Source organism: Phaseolus vulgaris, chromosome 8, assembly GCF_000499845.2.
Source record: "Phaseolus vulgaris cultivar G19833 chromosome 8, P. vulgaris v2.0, whole genome shotgun sequence".
Classification (NCBI taxonomy): Eukaryota; Viridiplantae; Streptophyta; class Magnoliopsida; order Fabales; family Fabaceae; genus Phaseolus; species Phaseolus vulgaris.
In genome coordinates this window covers 11,358,666-11,373,680 of record NC_023752.2, presented here as the reverse complement: position 1 = coordinate 11,373,680, position 15,015 = coordinate 11,358,666, and the positions used below count along the sequence as shown (strand labels likewise).

The following is a 15,015-nucleotide window of genomic DNA, read 5'->3' as shown; positions in this document are numbered from 1 at the left end:
AATTTATAAAAATGATGAGTATGATGACTTTTATATTTTATTATTTATTTTTATTAATAATATTATTAAATATTTTTATTATATAACAAAGATTACGTCATTATTCTCCTTCTTCTTCTTATCTTTTTATTTTCCTTCTACCTTCCCTTCTTCCTCTCCTTCTTCTCCAATTAAACAATTGTAATTAGAATTAAGAGCATTTAACGAATCAAGCACCATTCTCAAAACTCCAATTCTCACTCTTCGTAGAACATTCAACAATTTTGGCAAACCCATCACTATGGATCTCCTTGTTTTCGTCGTCAAACTATATATACGGTTTCATTTTCATAGTAGACAGACTTTATTGGATCGTCTAATGTTTGGTGCATATGGTTTGTATCTTAGATTTCGTTTTCATTTTTCGTTTTTGGGATAGACAATCTTTGTTTGATCGCCTAATGCTTCGTGTATACAATTTGTGTCTTTGTTTTTGTTTCGTTTTCGTTTTAAGGGTATGGTTAGGTTTTATGGTTAGGGTTAAGGCTAAGGTTAAGGTTTGAGGTTAGGATTTGGGTTTAGGATTATGGTAAAACATTAGGGTTTTCTAAACATACTTTAATCTACTAAACACAAATGAATTAAGTTGTAAATAGTATAAACTTTCAAAAACCAACAACCGTAAATATGTGCAAACGAAGACCCAAATCAACCCATAATCAAAGAAAACTAAAACCATAATCGATTATGGGGAATGAATAATTGATTATCCCATAAATTTACATGTATAATCGATTATCATGCGACCAACATCAATTATCCACTAAAATTTCACAATAATTGACTTTCATGTATATAATCGATTTTGCAACATCTGTATGACATAAAACATCGATTTTCTTAGGGGTGGCAATACAGGTTGACCCGTCCCGCATAGGACCCGCCTTGCATTTGGTCCGCAAAATGTGGGTCGGGTTGGCCTGCCACGCACAAGGAATGCAGGTTCATTTCACTGACTCGTCTCACGTAAATATTTTTTTTTAAATCATTAATTAAAAAAAACTTATTTTTGCTACTGAAAAAACTAAAATTTCAACCTCGTTTCAATTCAATTCATTCAATTAAGATAAAAATATAAAAGAATTTGGGTATGAGAATTGTTAGAAGGCTTGATTAAAAATAATTAAAGTTTTCTTTTGCATCTGTACCGGTAGGCACCGGACGAACACACGTGGCCGACCGACCCACCGTGGGGCCGAGGCAAATCTTCAATTTTTGAAGCTATAATGGTTGCGACAAGAAACAACAACGACGCTATGGCAGAACAAATGACTATGATTCAAACCCTCCAAACTCAGATGGAGGAACTGCGACAAAAGGGGATAGAAGACCATCGTCAACACGAAGAAGATAGATGCCGCCAAGAAGAAGAAATCGTCTTATTGAGAGAGCAGAATGCACGACTCCAACGACAGGTCGATAATCCCGAACGAGAAGGCCAATCCCATATGGCCGACCGAACCGCCTCTCGCATACCTACGCCGGCCGACACCAATCCTGCTTCCAGAGCTAAAACAGTCGAAAGAAAGTCAAGTAAAAGGGGTCATCCTTTTACAGACGAAATTATCACCACACCACTTCCTGACAAATGGAGAGGTCTCGCTATTAAACTCTATGACGGCTCGACCGACCCGGACGAGCATTTAAATGTCTACAAGACGCAAATGACTTTGTATACCACAGATAATAATGTGTGGTGTAAAGTATTCCCCACGTCCCTTCAGGGAGAACCTCTTACCTGGTTTACAAAGCTGCCTCCGAACTCCATTGACGACTTTGACATCTTAGCCGTAAAATTCTCCACTCAATATGCCACCAGCCGATCACATCACATGTCCTCCATGTCTCTCCTAGCGGTACAACAAGAAAAAGGTGAATCTCTCAAAACCTTTCTAGATAGGTTCAACAAAGCATGTATGCACATCCGAGGACTCAAGCAGGAAGTTGCATTGCACCATTTGGTCTCGGCCATCCGGCCGAGCCGTTTTACTGAGAGTCTCATCAAGAAGTCGCCTCAAGACATGGAAGACCTTCGAACTCGAGCAACCAAATTCATGCAAATCGAAGAACACATCGATTACCACCAACGGTTCAAAACCGTCGGATCCGGAGTCCTCAAAGACCAAACCCCGGACAAAGAAAGAGAAGTCGAGACCGAACGAACCGTCCGAACTACTCCAAGGTCCGACCGGAACAGAGGAGGCCGAATCCCCAGGTTTAACAGTTACACCCCCTTAACTGTGCCGAGGGGACGAGCCCTAGATGAAGCACTACAAACAGACTTAATCCCGATATTGAAGCAATATCAAACGTCACCGAATGCAGACACCGCTAAGCATTGTCAATACCATCGAAACTTCGGCCACACGACCGAAGGATGTCAGGCGTTGAAGGACAAAATCGAAGAGCTCATCCAGGCTGGTCATTTGAGGCAGTTCGTCAAGAGGACAAGGAATTCAAGATCCCCACCACGGAGTACCGACCATCCATCCTGTGGTGTGGACCGGTCATACCGTAACGATTACAAACACCGAACCGACCATAGCCAGGCTTCGCGGAAACGCAGTGAAAGCCCCGTTTGGCGTACACGCGCCCGCAGCATAAGTCCCGACCGAAACACCCGCCCTCGCCAACGAGTCCGCGAAGTCATCAACATGATTGTTGGACCCGTTAACTTGGGCGAACCGAACCACGAAGCAAATTATATAGCCGGTGGCGGGTGCTCAAATTCCGCCCGAAAGAAACATCTCCGGGAAATCCAGTCCGCTCATGCTACCACAAGGAGGCGTCCACACATACCTCCGATCACCTTCACTGACGATGACTTCACAGCTATAGATCCAGCCCAGGACGACCCTATGGTAATCACTGTAGAAATTGACAAGTTCGCAATTGCCAAGACTTTGGTCGACCAAGGTAACTCGGTCGACATATTATACTGGGAAATCTTCAAGAAAATGCGCATCCCAGAATCAGATATTCAACCCTATAACGAACAAATTGTAGGGTTCTCAGGTGAACAGGTCGACACTAAGGGGTATATAGACTTATATACAACCTTTGGTGAGGAAGACGATCTCCACAAAACAATAAACGTACGATATCTTCTGGTCAACGCCCAAACTTCCTACAACATCCTGCTCGGTCGTCCGTCCATCAACAGATTAAAAGCCATTGTTTCCACCCCACACTTAGCCATGAAATTCCCTTCGGCAAATAACGACATTGCAACAATCCATGTCGATCAAAAAACCGCTAGAGAATGTTATGTCACAAGTTTGAAAAGTGAGCCAACTCAACGACTCTACACAACCAATCCGGACGACCGACTCCCACAAAAACGAGGACGATCCCCCACTCGGCGTTCCGGACGGCACATGTCCCGTCGTCAGATGATAGCCCTTCTTGATCTCGACCCTCGTATGGACGATCCCCGTATGGAAGCAGGAGAAGACTTGCATCCATTCCCGCTTCGCGATGATCGCCACACTACGCATATCGGCACTTCGCTGAAACCGGACGACCGAATGGCCATCAGTACGACACTTGTTAAAAATGCCGATTTGTTCGCCTGGACGGCCGCTGATATGCCTGGCGTAGACCCACAGGTTATCACTCACTAATTATCACTGTATAAAGAGGCTAGGCCAATAGCTCAAAAGAAAAGACATCTAGGCGAGGAACGACGCCAAGCCGCACGTGACGAAGCCGATAAATTGTTACAAGCTGGATTCATTCGGAAAGCCCATTACACCACATGGCTAGCCAACGTGGTTATGGTAAAGAAAGCGAACGGAAAATGGCGAATGTGCGTTGACTACACAGACCTCAATAAGGCATGCCCAAAAGACTCTTACCCTCTGTCTACCATTGATCGTCTCGTTGATGGAGCGGTCGGACATCACATCCTAAGCTTCCTTGACGCCTACTCAGGTTATAATCAAATCCAAATGCACCCGGCCGACCGAAAGAAGACAGCCTTCATGACTGATTCCGATAATTTCTACTATGAAGTTATGCCCTTTGGACTCAAAAATGTCGGGGACACTTATCAAAGACTAATGGACCATGTATTCCACGACATGATCGGCAGGAATGTTGAAGTCTATGTCGATGACATCGTCGTCAAGTCCGACTCATGCAAACAACATATTGCTGACCTAAAAGAAGTTTTTCGAGCCCTCCGCCAACACCAGATGCGACTCAATCCTGACAAGTGTGCGTTCGGCGTCGAGGGGGGGAAGTTCTTAGGTTTTATGCTAACTCATAGAGGCATAAAAGCTAACCCCGAGAAATGTAAAGCTATCTCCGAAATGAGAAGTCCCAACTCCATTAAGGAAATTCAGAGACTTATCGGCCGACTCACCGCTCTATCCAGATTTGTTCCTAAACTTGCCGAACGAACGAGGCCCATCGTCCGACTATTGAAAAAACCATCCCGCTTTGAGTGGTCGACCGAATGCGAAGAAATTTTCCTCCAATTGAAAACTTTTCTATCTTCCCCGCCGGTCATCCAGAAACCGGACGCCCGAGAGCCCATTATAGTCTACCTCGTCGTTTCACACGAAGCCGTCAGTTCAGTCTTAGTGCAAGAAATTAATTTTGAAGAACGGCCAGTTTATTTCGTCAGCCGCGCCCTCCATGGCGCCGAAATCCGATACCAAACGATCAAAAAGGTAGCTATGGCTCTCATCATTACCGCCCGACGAATGCGTATGTATTTTCAAAATCATCGTATTATTGTTCGGACAAATTACCCCATTGTAAAGATTCTCACTAAGCCAGATTTAGCCGGACGAATGATCGGATGGACGATAGAACTATCCGAATTCCATATTCAGTACCAACCACAAGGAGCCATCAAGTCGCAAGCTCTTGCTGACTTCGCAGCCGAACTCACTCCTTCCTCAGCCGAGACTGAACAGTCATCGTGGATCCTATACGTGGACGGCTCCTCCAACGAAAGGTCGTGCGGCGCTGGATTCGTTTTGAAAGGCCCCGGCGAGATTGTCATCGAGCAAGCCCTAAAATTCGACTTCAAAACTTCAAACAATCAGGCCGAATATGAAGCCATTTTAGCCGGTCTACGCCTCGCTTAAGAATTGGAAGTCACTAAGTTAATTTGTAAAAGTGATTCCAAGCTAGTCATCGGTCAACTTAATGACGAATATGAAGTTAGAGAAAGCTTTTTACAGCGATACTATCACTTAGTCAAACAGTCGATGAGCACCTTTTCTGAAATTTCCATGCAGCACGTTCGATGCGATCACAATACTCGTGCGGACGCCTTGTCCCGTTTGGCAACCACGAAGTGTAATGGAATGCATAGGTCGGTCATCCATGTTACGCTTACACGCCCAAGCATCGACCTACAGGAATGCCTAACGACCGACGCGGAATCTACTTGGATTACCCCGGTTAAGCAATATTTACTCGACGACACATGTAGTCCTCTCGGCGAAAAAACCATGAAGCTGCAGGCCGCCCGTTTTGTCTTAATTGGCGACGACCTTTATCGCCGAGGTTATACCCAACCACTCCTTAAATGTTTGACACCTGACCAAGCTTCCTATGTCGTCCGAGAGTTGCACGAAGGAATTTGCGAAACTCACTCCGACGCACGAATAATGGCAGCCAAAGTATTCCGGGTCGGATACTACTGGCCGACCGTCCAAGGCGACTGCACCAATTTCGTCCAAAAATGTCTTAAATGCCAAAAGTTTGGCACTTTGTCCCATCAAAAACCTGAGGAACTTTATTTTATGTTATCACCTTGGTCGTTCGTTCAATGAGGTATGGACATCATTGGCCCTTTCGCCCCCGGTAAAGGCCAATGTAAATTCTTACTGGTCGGCATTGATTACTTCACCAAGTGGATCGAAGTCGAACCTCTGACCGCGATCACCGCTCGCAATGTCCAAAATTTCATCTGGAAAAATATTGTTTGTCGTTTCGGCCTCCCACAGATCATCATCACCGATAACAGTCGGCAGTTTACTGACCGGACGTTAGCTGAATTTTACGAGAAACTCCACATCAAACACATCGCCAGTTCGGTCGAACACCCACAAACAAACGGCCAAGCAGAAGCCGCCAACAAGGTCATTTTGAACGAGTTGAAGAAACGTCTTGGCCCAGCCAAGGGTAACTGGACTGAAGAACTCCTAGAAGTCTTGGGGGCATATCGTTGTACCCCTTAGACGACCACACAAGAAACGCCATACAGCCTAACGTATGGCACTGAAGCTATGATCCCCGTCGAGATTGGAGAACCCTCTCTCCGCCGACAAACCCTTGATCTTGATCTAAACAAGGAAAGCCTCTCGGTCGGCCTCGATCTCATCAACGAACTTTGGGACAAGTGTAGAATTAGAGAAGAAGCATGCAAAATTCGGGCGACCAGACGATACAACTCCAAGGTCAAACCAAGACTATTCCACAAAGGCGACTTAGTATGGCGAATGCGGAGTAGCGCCCGGAAGGAAGGAGGCAAGTTCTCTAGCAATTGGGAGGGACCATTCCGCATAGCAGATACGACAGCTGGTGGAGCCTATTACTTAGAACATTTATCTGGGAAGGACATACCGAGAACGTGGAATGCCACGCATCTCAAATTTTATTACAGTTGAACTTAATAAAAGTGTACTATTTCCTCGCTCGGTCGATTTTTCCCTAAGGAGGGTTTACGACCGAGAAGATTTTAACGAGGCACTATAAAATCAGTCTCCTATTCCTTTTATTACTCTCAATTTATGCCTCGTTCGGCATCCGAATTAACATTAATTTAACGTAATCGGAATTATTTATGCCTCGTTCGGCACCATAATTATCTTGTTACTTTAACAATGAGAAATTATTTATGCCTCGTTCGGCATCAGAATTAACATTAACGTAATCAGAATTATTTATGCCTCGTTCGGCATCAGAATTATTTATGCCTCGTTTGGCATCAGAATTAACATTACTTTAACGTAATCGGAATTATTTATGCCTCGTTCGGCATCAAAATTATTCAGAATTATTTAGGCCTCGTTCGGCATCAGAATTAACTTATTACTTTAACGAAATCACAATTATTTATGCCTCGTTCGGCATCCGAATTAACTTATTACTTTAACGTAATCAGGATTATTTATGCCTCGTTCGGCATCAGAATTAACTTATTACGTTAACGTATTCAGAATTATCTATGCATCGTTCGGCATTACCTATGTCTCATTCGGCACTCGAATTCAAAATCATTACTTATATATAAACCACACCATGTTTAGAAACTAATTCGGCCTACGCATCATACATACTAGCTAAAATTATAAATATACAAAATGCAAAGTGTATATTGCCCACATGCCGGGTCCAGCAATTTTCTATGGAACATTGTTCATTAATTCTTCAAATGAGGCGTCCGGCTGTGGGCCAGGAGTCTCCGCCTCGGCCTCCTCATTTGAGCTATCATCAGGGTTGGCCGGCACCAGCTTTCCGTCCACTACTATCTTCTCTATATCGTACCGGTCGTCCTCCAAGGGTGCTCCATGCAGACAGGCCACTTGTCCGATGCCCAACCGAAAATATTCTTTGCTAATGCGAAGCATGAAGTCTTGGCACTTAGCCACTTCCGCTTTCAACGCCTCCTCTCGGTCGGCACCCTCCTTTAGTAGCGCCTCGAGGTTCTTCGTCAGTCCCTCTTGCGCTTTCACGGCCGCCTGCTTCTCCTCCACTTGGGCCTTCAATTTTTCCACCATCTCCGCCGACGCCTTTGCAGCTTGATTGGCCTCAGTTACTTCCTTCTTCAAGCGGGGAACGGTGACGGTCATAACTCTCTCGAGCTCCTCGATCACCGTCCGGCTCGCCACAAGCGCCCGGCTTTGCAATTCTAATGTCTCCACCATCAACTTTGTCGTAGGGATGGTGGAAAGCACTTCGTTCTCCTCGGCCGTCAGCTCTGTTTGTAAGTGGGCCGCTATTTCCAGGTCGGCCGTTAACAGAGACGGTTCAGCAACCGTTCGAGAAGGCCCCGGTCGGCCTTCTTGATTTCCCTTAGGGGGTCGACCCCTTTTCTTCGTTGCGGTCGCAGCCGTGGCCCCCGCAGCAGGCACCACTGAAGTCGGTCGGGCAGCTAACGCCCCACTCGTCTCAAGGGAACCCGCCTGTCGGTTCCTCTGTTGACGCAAATTGTTCATATATTCGTTCAGCGAGGCGTCCGTCCGTGTCATGATCTCTGCAAAACACACAAGAATTAAACACTATTAATGAAGTTATTCAATCCCAACACAATTACAATCACAAACCAATAAAATCCGCCCAGGGATCGAACGACGCATATAGTGCAATTATTTCCCTTGTTGGCAACTTATGAGGGAGTTGGTCAAACACCACCATAACGGCCTTATCCAAAGCTGACAGGGCCGTACGGGAACTAGCGTTAAGCACAGTCGGATTCTGGGTCCAATGGAATGGAAACTTGGTAACATCAACATTATAAAAATACTCTCGGTCGTCCGGCTCGACAAATATCTTGAAGTATCGTTCCTTGAAGTTCTTGTAAGATGTGGTAAAGGCTGCAAAGCGCACACTCCCCGGACGGCTCGTCAATGACACCCAACTTACCGGGGTGACCGAATTTGTGTTATAATAAAATAAAAACACTTCCGCTCTGGGTGTCAAATTAAACAGTTGACACACCATTCGGAAGGCCTGCATGCACGCCCATGAGTTCAGATGAAGTTGGGTTGGAGCTAAGTTAAGAAACCGTAGCACGTCCATCGTGAACTCATCGAACGGCAAGGTCACTTTCAAATCGGCAAACAACGTACTATAAACGTAAAAGAAATCAACCGGAGCGTTCTCCCTTCCATGACAGACACGGTCGGTATACCCACATATTTCAGCAATTACAATATCCGAAGGTAATCCCGACCGCACGACAGAAGCCCTTGCCAGCACTTTATCCAGGTCGTCCGGTTTCCTAAAGACAGTAGGTATATTCCTAACACTAATATCTACCCACTCATAGTTCGGACCCATTGACCCACTCGTACTCTCGCCACTTCAGGACGATGACTCCCCACTCTCGCTCGACTCTCTACTACCTACTCTATTTGACGAAAGTTGAGACGACATAACTAACCTTTCGTTCACGAATCCACACCTCGGTCGGCAACTACAGATCGTACAAGCAACTCGCAATGTGAACTCGGCGATCGGAGCAACTCGGATTCCGAACTCAAGGAAACGTGATATCTCTGCAACTGGAAGCACTATTTATAGCACTCCCCTCTCACCCTCATCCGTCAGATTCCCACTCATCCTACGACCCATATCAGCCGGAAGTCGAAGCGTCGCTTAATCTACACCGCCGGATCCATCTCCGCCGCCTTCGACAAAAAGCGAACGTCCCGTCATTCCGTTAAATTTATTGTCTGACACCTCGAAAGGCACAACAATCATTACGACTCTTCGGCTTTTATTCACCTCGAGCCTGGGGGGCAAGTGTACCGGTAGGCACCGGACGAACACACGTGGCCGACCGACCGAACGCATAATAAATGTAAGTGGACTCATGACAAGCTAAGGTGGTTAAGATACACCTCCGAAGAATAAGGAATACGCGTTGAAAGAAGATATGTTCCCCGGGTATTCCGGAGCACGACTGGCAAGACCTATCCATAACCACCCTGAGCCCAAGGGATAGAAAGCCCATTAGGCAATCCTATAAATATTGTGCTCAAGCCAGAGAAAGGTACGTTTTCATTCACTTACTAAACCACACTTAGAATCTCACACTTACTTGAGCGTCGGAGTGCCTTCGCAGGTACCCTCCCCCGCCCAACCGAAGGAGACACCAAGAAGGAGCGACCGACCGAAAGAGAAGAAGACCGACACGTCAGCAACTACACTACATCAACCGACCGTGCCTGGGCCCCATCTCTCCACTCAGGTACAACATCTATTTTTCCTCTCTCTCTCTCTCTCTCTCTCTCTATATATATATATATATATATATATGTATATATATATATATATATGTATCAGAGTATCTTATCAAAGTTTTGCTACAAAATACTTTAATGAAGATGATTAATTTTTTAACGAGTATCTTATTGAAATATCTTCTTTATATTATTTTTTATTAATAAATTTTAATTTTAAATATAAAACTTTACTTAAAAATAAATTCATTATCACTCTTAATATTAACTTCTTTAGATGATTAAAATAAAACTTTCCTTTTTTAGTACATTAAATTTATTTATTTTTTAAATAAATAAAATAAGGGTCACACAGCAATAATGGGTGAGTGAGGTATGTCTTTTTTGGAGAAAATATAAAATTATTATTATTTTTATTTACACGGACTAGAAAGTCAATAGCGGGGCGGGTTGACCCGTACGGGCTACGGGTTATTTGGGACGGGCTTAAGTGGATTAGCGAGCTAGATTAGTGAGTTCGTCTCGTGCTTTTTGGTAGCGAGTCAACCCGCATGACCTGCTTCGCTTTGTCATCCCAAGATTTTGTGGTTGTTTGGTGATCCTATATCACTTTTCAAAATGTTTGGAGATTATCAAGGATATGAGCATTTGAAAAGCTCACTTTTTGTTGACCGGATGTCAATGTTCCAAACAATCATTGTACTTCATTGAATGTCTTCTAAATCAATTTTATTTATTTGCAAGAAGGTACAAATAAGTGGATAAGCATACTATATATAGGATATGTTATTACCAATTGATATAACATCATGCTTGTATGTTTATCTCTCAAATAGTCTATTACTATTTTCCTTTTGATGACCCAACCTCCAATTAATTTGAGACACCATCAAATTATTTCAATTGGTCACATTTATGAAAATATTTTGTGGTGATACACTTCAATTAAAGCATGTTAAGATAACAATCATTATTTAACTTATATTGTTTATGATTTATTGTAGGTGAAGTTGCAAGAAGATAGTTTGATTCTATCTACAAATATGTTGTATTATACCCATTTCCAAGCTTGGTCACAATATTACACTAGTCAGATTCATTTTTTTACACATATAATGACCATTAAACGACATTTGTAGCTTATACTTTGTATTTAAATTTTTTTAAATTATGTCTGAAATTTAAGTTTATCATACATACAAATATTATTTTTATTGTTCGTACCCATTAATTTAATTATTATGCAAGGAAGAGATAAATAATAAACAAACTAAAAATTTCATAAAAGACAAACAAATATATATTAAGTAAACAACTCGTACGTTTCTAAAAAAACATATAACTACATAAATGCAAAAAATAAGATGATCAATAACGTATTCATTAATTTAATAAAAGATAAAAATAGTCTAACTAAAAATATATAAAAATGCATCTTTATATAATGGTATGATAAAAAAATAATTATCAAGCACAAAAAAATAAAATTTTAATAAAATATGTATAAAAATAGTTACAAAAATATTTTAATTTTTATATTTATATTATAAAAAAACTTCTAATTTTTTTATTAATGATTAGTTTCTAGTATATTAAAAGATGATAAATTTTTATTTTCACTTTTTGCTGCAAATTTAAAATAATAAGTTGAACTTGGTTGATTAAGACCTGTATCGGTCTTTCGTACCTTCCATTGTGAAACTCATTTTTTTATTATTTTATTTAAATAAAAAATTTTATGTTAGGTATCACTATACAACTTAAGATCTTAACTAGACTGACATCTCAAGTAATAACAATCATTTGTCATCACATAAAAAAATATTATTAATATATATATATATGAATAGACCAAAACTCATTTATTTTGCCATTAGATTGCAACAGCCTAGGTAATTACTCATTTTCTATGAGTGTATGCCTAATAGCCTTCTATAGTAGGACATTAATAGAAATTAGTCTCAATCCACTTTCATCTGTTAGCACTTGACAATTTTTTTCATTAGTAAAGACTTTTAAGTTTTAGCCACATAAGTTCTTACTACAAGCATAAATTATCTCCAATCTTATTATATGAATGTATGATTAATGCAGTTTATCAAAAGGCGGATGGATACTTTCACAAAGATTTTATGTACAACTTGAAAAAATAATATTTGTTATAAATTAAAAATTTTATTGTAGTTTACTTTCACCTAAAAGAAAAAAAAATTAATGAATGTTATTTAGCGGAGATTAATATAATTCTAGGAATTAATTTAATTAAAGGAGGTTTTTTTAATCTTTGTTAAGTTCCAAAGGTTATTCTAAAATCTCATCAAAATAATGGAGGTTTTTTTAACTTTCGTTAAATTTTAAAGGTTTATTTTAAAATCTCCGCAAAATAACGGAGATTTTGTTAACCTTCATAAATTTCAAATGTTTATTTTGAAACCTCAGCAAAATAACAACGATTTTTTTAACCTTTGTTAAATTTTAATGATTTATTCTAAAACTTCAGCAAAATAACGGGGCTTTGTTTAAACTTCATTAAATTTCAAAGGTTTATTCTAAAACCTCAATAAAATAACGGATGTTTTTTTAACCTTCGTTAAATTCCAAAGATTTATTAAAGAACCTCAATAAAACACTCCAGATTTTTCAAACTTCAATAAATAAATATAATTAAATCTATTTATAAATAATAATTAAAAACTCTATAGTTTTAATATATTTTATATATATTATAACTAAATTCTCTAAAATTTTGAAAGTGTAACTTTACATTACAAATAAGTTTTCTCAGGTTTCAAAAATTTATTTTAAAAGCTCAACAAAATAACCTTATAGTAGTTGGTTTATATAATTCATAGTTTTTTTTGTTGTTATGAACTCATAATTCAAAAAGGCTGACTTATTTTATTTGAGCTTTTGATGTACATATATTTTATGTGCAATCTTAGTTTTAGTTATAATTTTTAATATTTAATTCTCATAATTTTGAAATATTTAAAATTAAAGTCTTTGTTTTAAAATTGAAGTGATAAAGTTAATTTCTCTTTGCAATATGTTCTTGCAATCTTTGAAGTCCTCGTAGCCAAGAACACACATGGCTTTGAAACCCACATCTCACAGATAATGCAATTATTTAGGATATGTAAAACAGTGATAAACACTAGTTCCCAAGTTGGGACAATAAGGTGATGGAAGAAGTAATATTGGAGTAAGAAGAAGATAGTGCCTTATTTATTGTTTTTTCTCCTTAGACATAATAGACATAAGTGTAGCTAGATTGTGATTCCTTGGTAGGACTGTCGTCGGCAGCCATTAAGCCGGTGCTAGAAAGCAGTGTGTCTACGATGGAAGAGAGAAGTCAGGAGGATCGTTAGAGATGGTAGAAAATGGAGTTGAAGGTTATTTTAGACGGCAAGTCATTTTATGAAAATTTTGGAACTCGTAGTATTTTACGAAGATTCTTAAACTCATGGTATTTAACATAGGTTTTGAAACCCATGGTATCTGTTTCGACCTCAAGTCCGAGAGATAGCATCGCTAGGGTCAATCATCGCATCTGAGGTATTGTCCGCTTTGAAGGTCGGTGCTTTGTCACGGTTTTGTCTTGAAAAGGCGCCTTGGAAGGTGAAGGGAGGAAGATGTATTTAAACTGCCCTTGACCTCGACTCCTAAGCGATGTGAGATTATATTGGCATACCGGAACAAGCCCCCCAATCGAGGTCTAAGGGAAGTGGATTCCCTCTAGCTCAGGGGCTAAGGAGTCTCTTCGTCCCCATGGTGGGCACCAATGTTCCGACCTCAAGTCCGAGAGATAGCATTGCTAGGGTCAATCACCGCATCTGAGGTATTGTCCATTTTGGAGGTCGGTGCTCTGTCACGGTTTTGTCCTGAAAAGGCGCCTCAGAGGGTGAAGGGAGGAAGGTGTATTTAAATTGCCCTTAACCTCGACTCCTAAGCGATGTGAGACTATATTGGCATACCAGAACAATATCTAATAGAGTTTTTTAAACTCATGGTATTTAAAGGGCTTCTGAAAGACTTTTCCCGATGTTTAAAAAAACCCCGGGAACACATTCCCCAAGGATGGTTTAGTGAGAGAAAGTGCAACCCTGGATAAATGACTTAATAGATGTTTTAACCCTTGATAATGTAAAAATAAACCCTATTAAAACCATTTTTTTCTTGTAGAGCTTATTATTAATATTTGTTATAATTTGAAATATATAACCTCCTTTCACTTTTTTTTTACTATACTTACTTTCATGCTATATGTACAATTTCAAGCTTTAATTTTTTCAATTCTTCAATCGATAGTATTTAAAAAAGTTAAATAACTTAATTTATTTTTCAGATTTTACATTTCTAATTATGACACATGTTTATATTATAGGTTTTTAATCAAAGAAATGTGTCAACTAATAGAACAAACTTTGGACATCAGGAAGAGCATAGTTGAAGAATATAGTATAATATGGAAATGATTTTTCCTATTTTGTGTTTTATAAACAATATGATAGGTTTTCATTTATAGCACTCCATACCAATATGATTCTTTTATTACTTTTTTCCTAGATCTTTTAACTCATATTTTGTGTTTGAATTTCAATTTCAGTTTGTATACTAGATATATTTTGATATAAATTTAAATTTAGTTATATATGCATAATTTTTCAATTGATGAGTCACTACAAAAAAAATTATTTTTAACGTGGGTTATATTTGGCATTACCGGCGGTTTTAACCCCCGTTAAGTGCGTTACTCGCGGTTTGTTTTTCCCTTGAAAGATCCAGCGTCGCTAACTTATAACCAACGTTACTAGCAGTTTGAATACCCCCATTACTTTTATGAGGTGTATATATAAAAAAAGTAGGTGACAAATAGTAAAAATGGTAAACCAAAATAGTCCAATAATTTTCCTTTACAAGCCATGTTGTTAATTAAACCCGTTATGTACACTTGGATAATATCATTGTACACTTAACTGTAATACTTATTTATCTTATTATTTAGATAATATTTACTAAAATGTAGAGATTATTTAATGGGCTAATG

At 39.9% G+C, this 15,015-nt stretch overlaps 1 protein-coding gene across 1 annotated transcript; it reads left to right on the top strand.

Moving 5' to 3' along the window:
* The first annotated feature begins 1,265 nt into the window (after window positions 1-1,265).
* Window positions 1,266-3,662, top strand: LOC137824563 (uncharacterized). The gene has a single exon (XM_068630230.1). The coding sequence runs from the start codon at window positions 1,266-1,268 to the stop codon at window positions 3,660-3,662; it is 2,397 nt and encodes a 798-aa protein (XP_068486331.1).
* The last annotated feature ends 11,353 nt before the right edge of the window (window positions 3,663-15,015 follow it).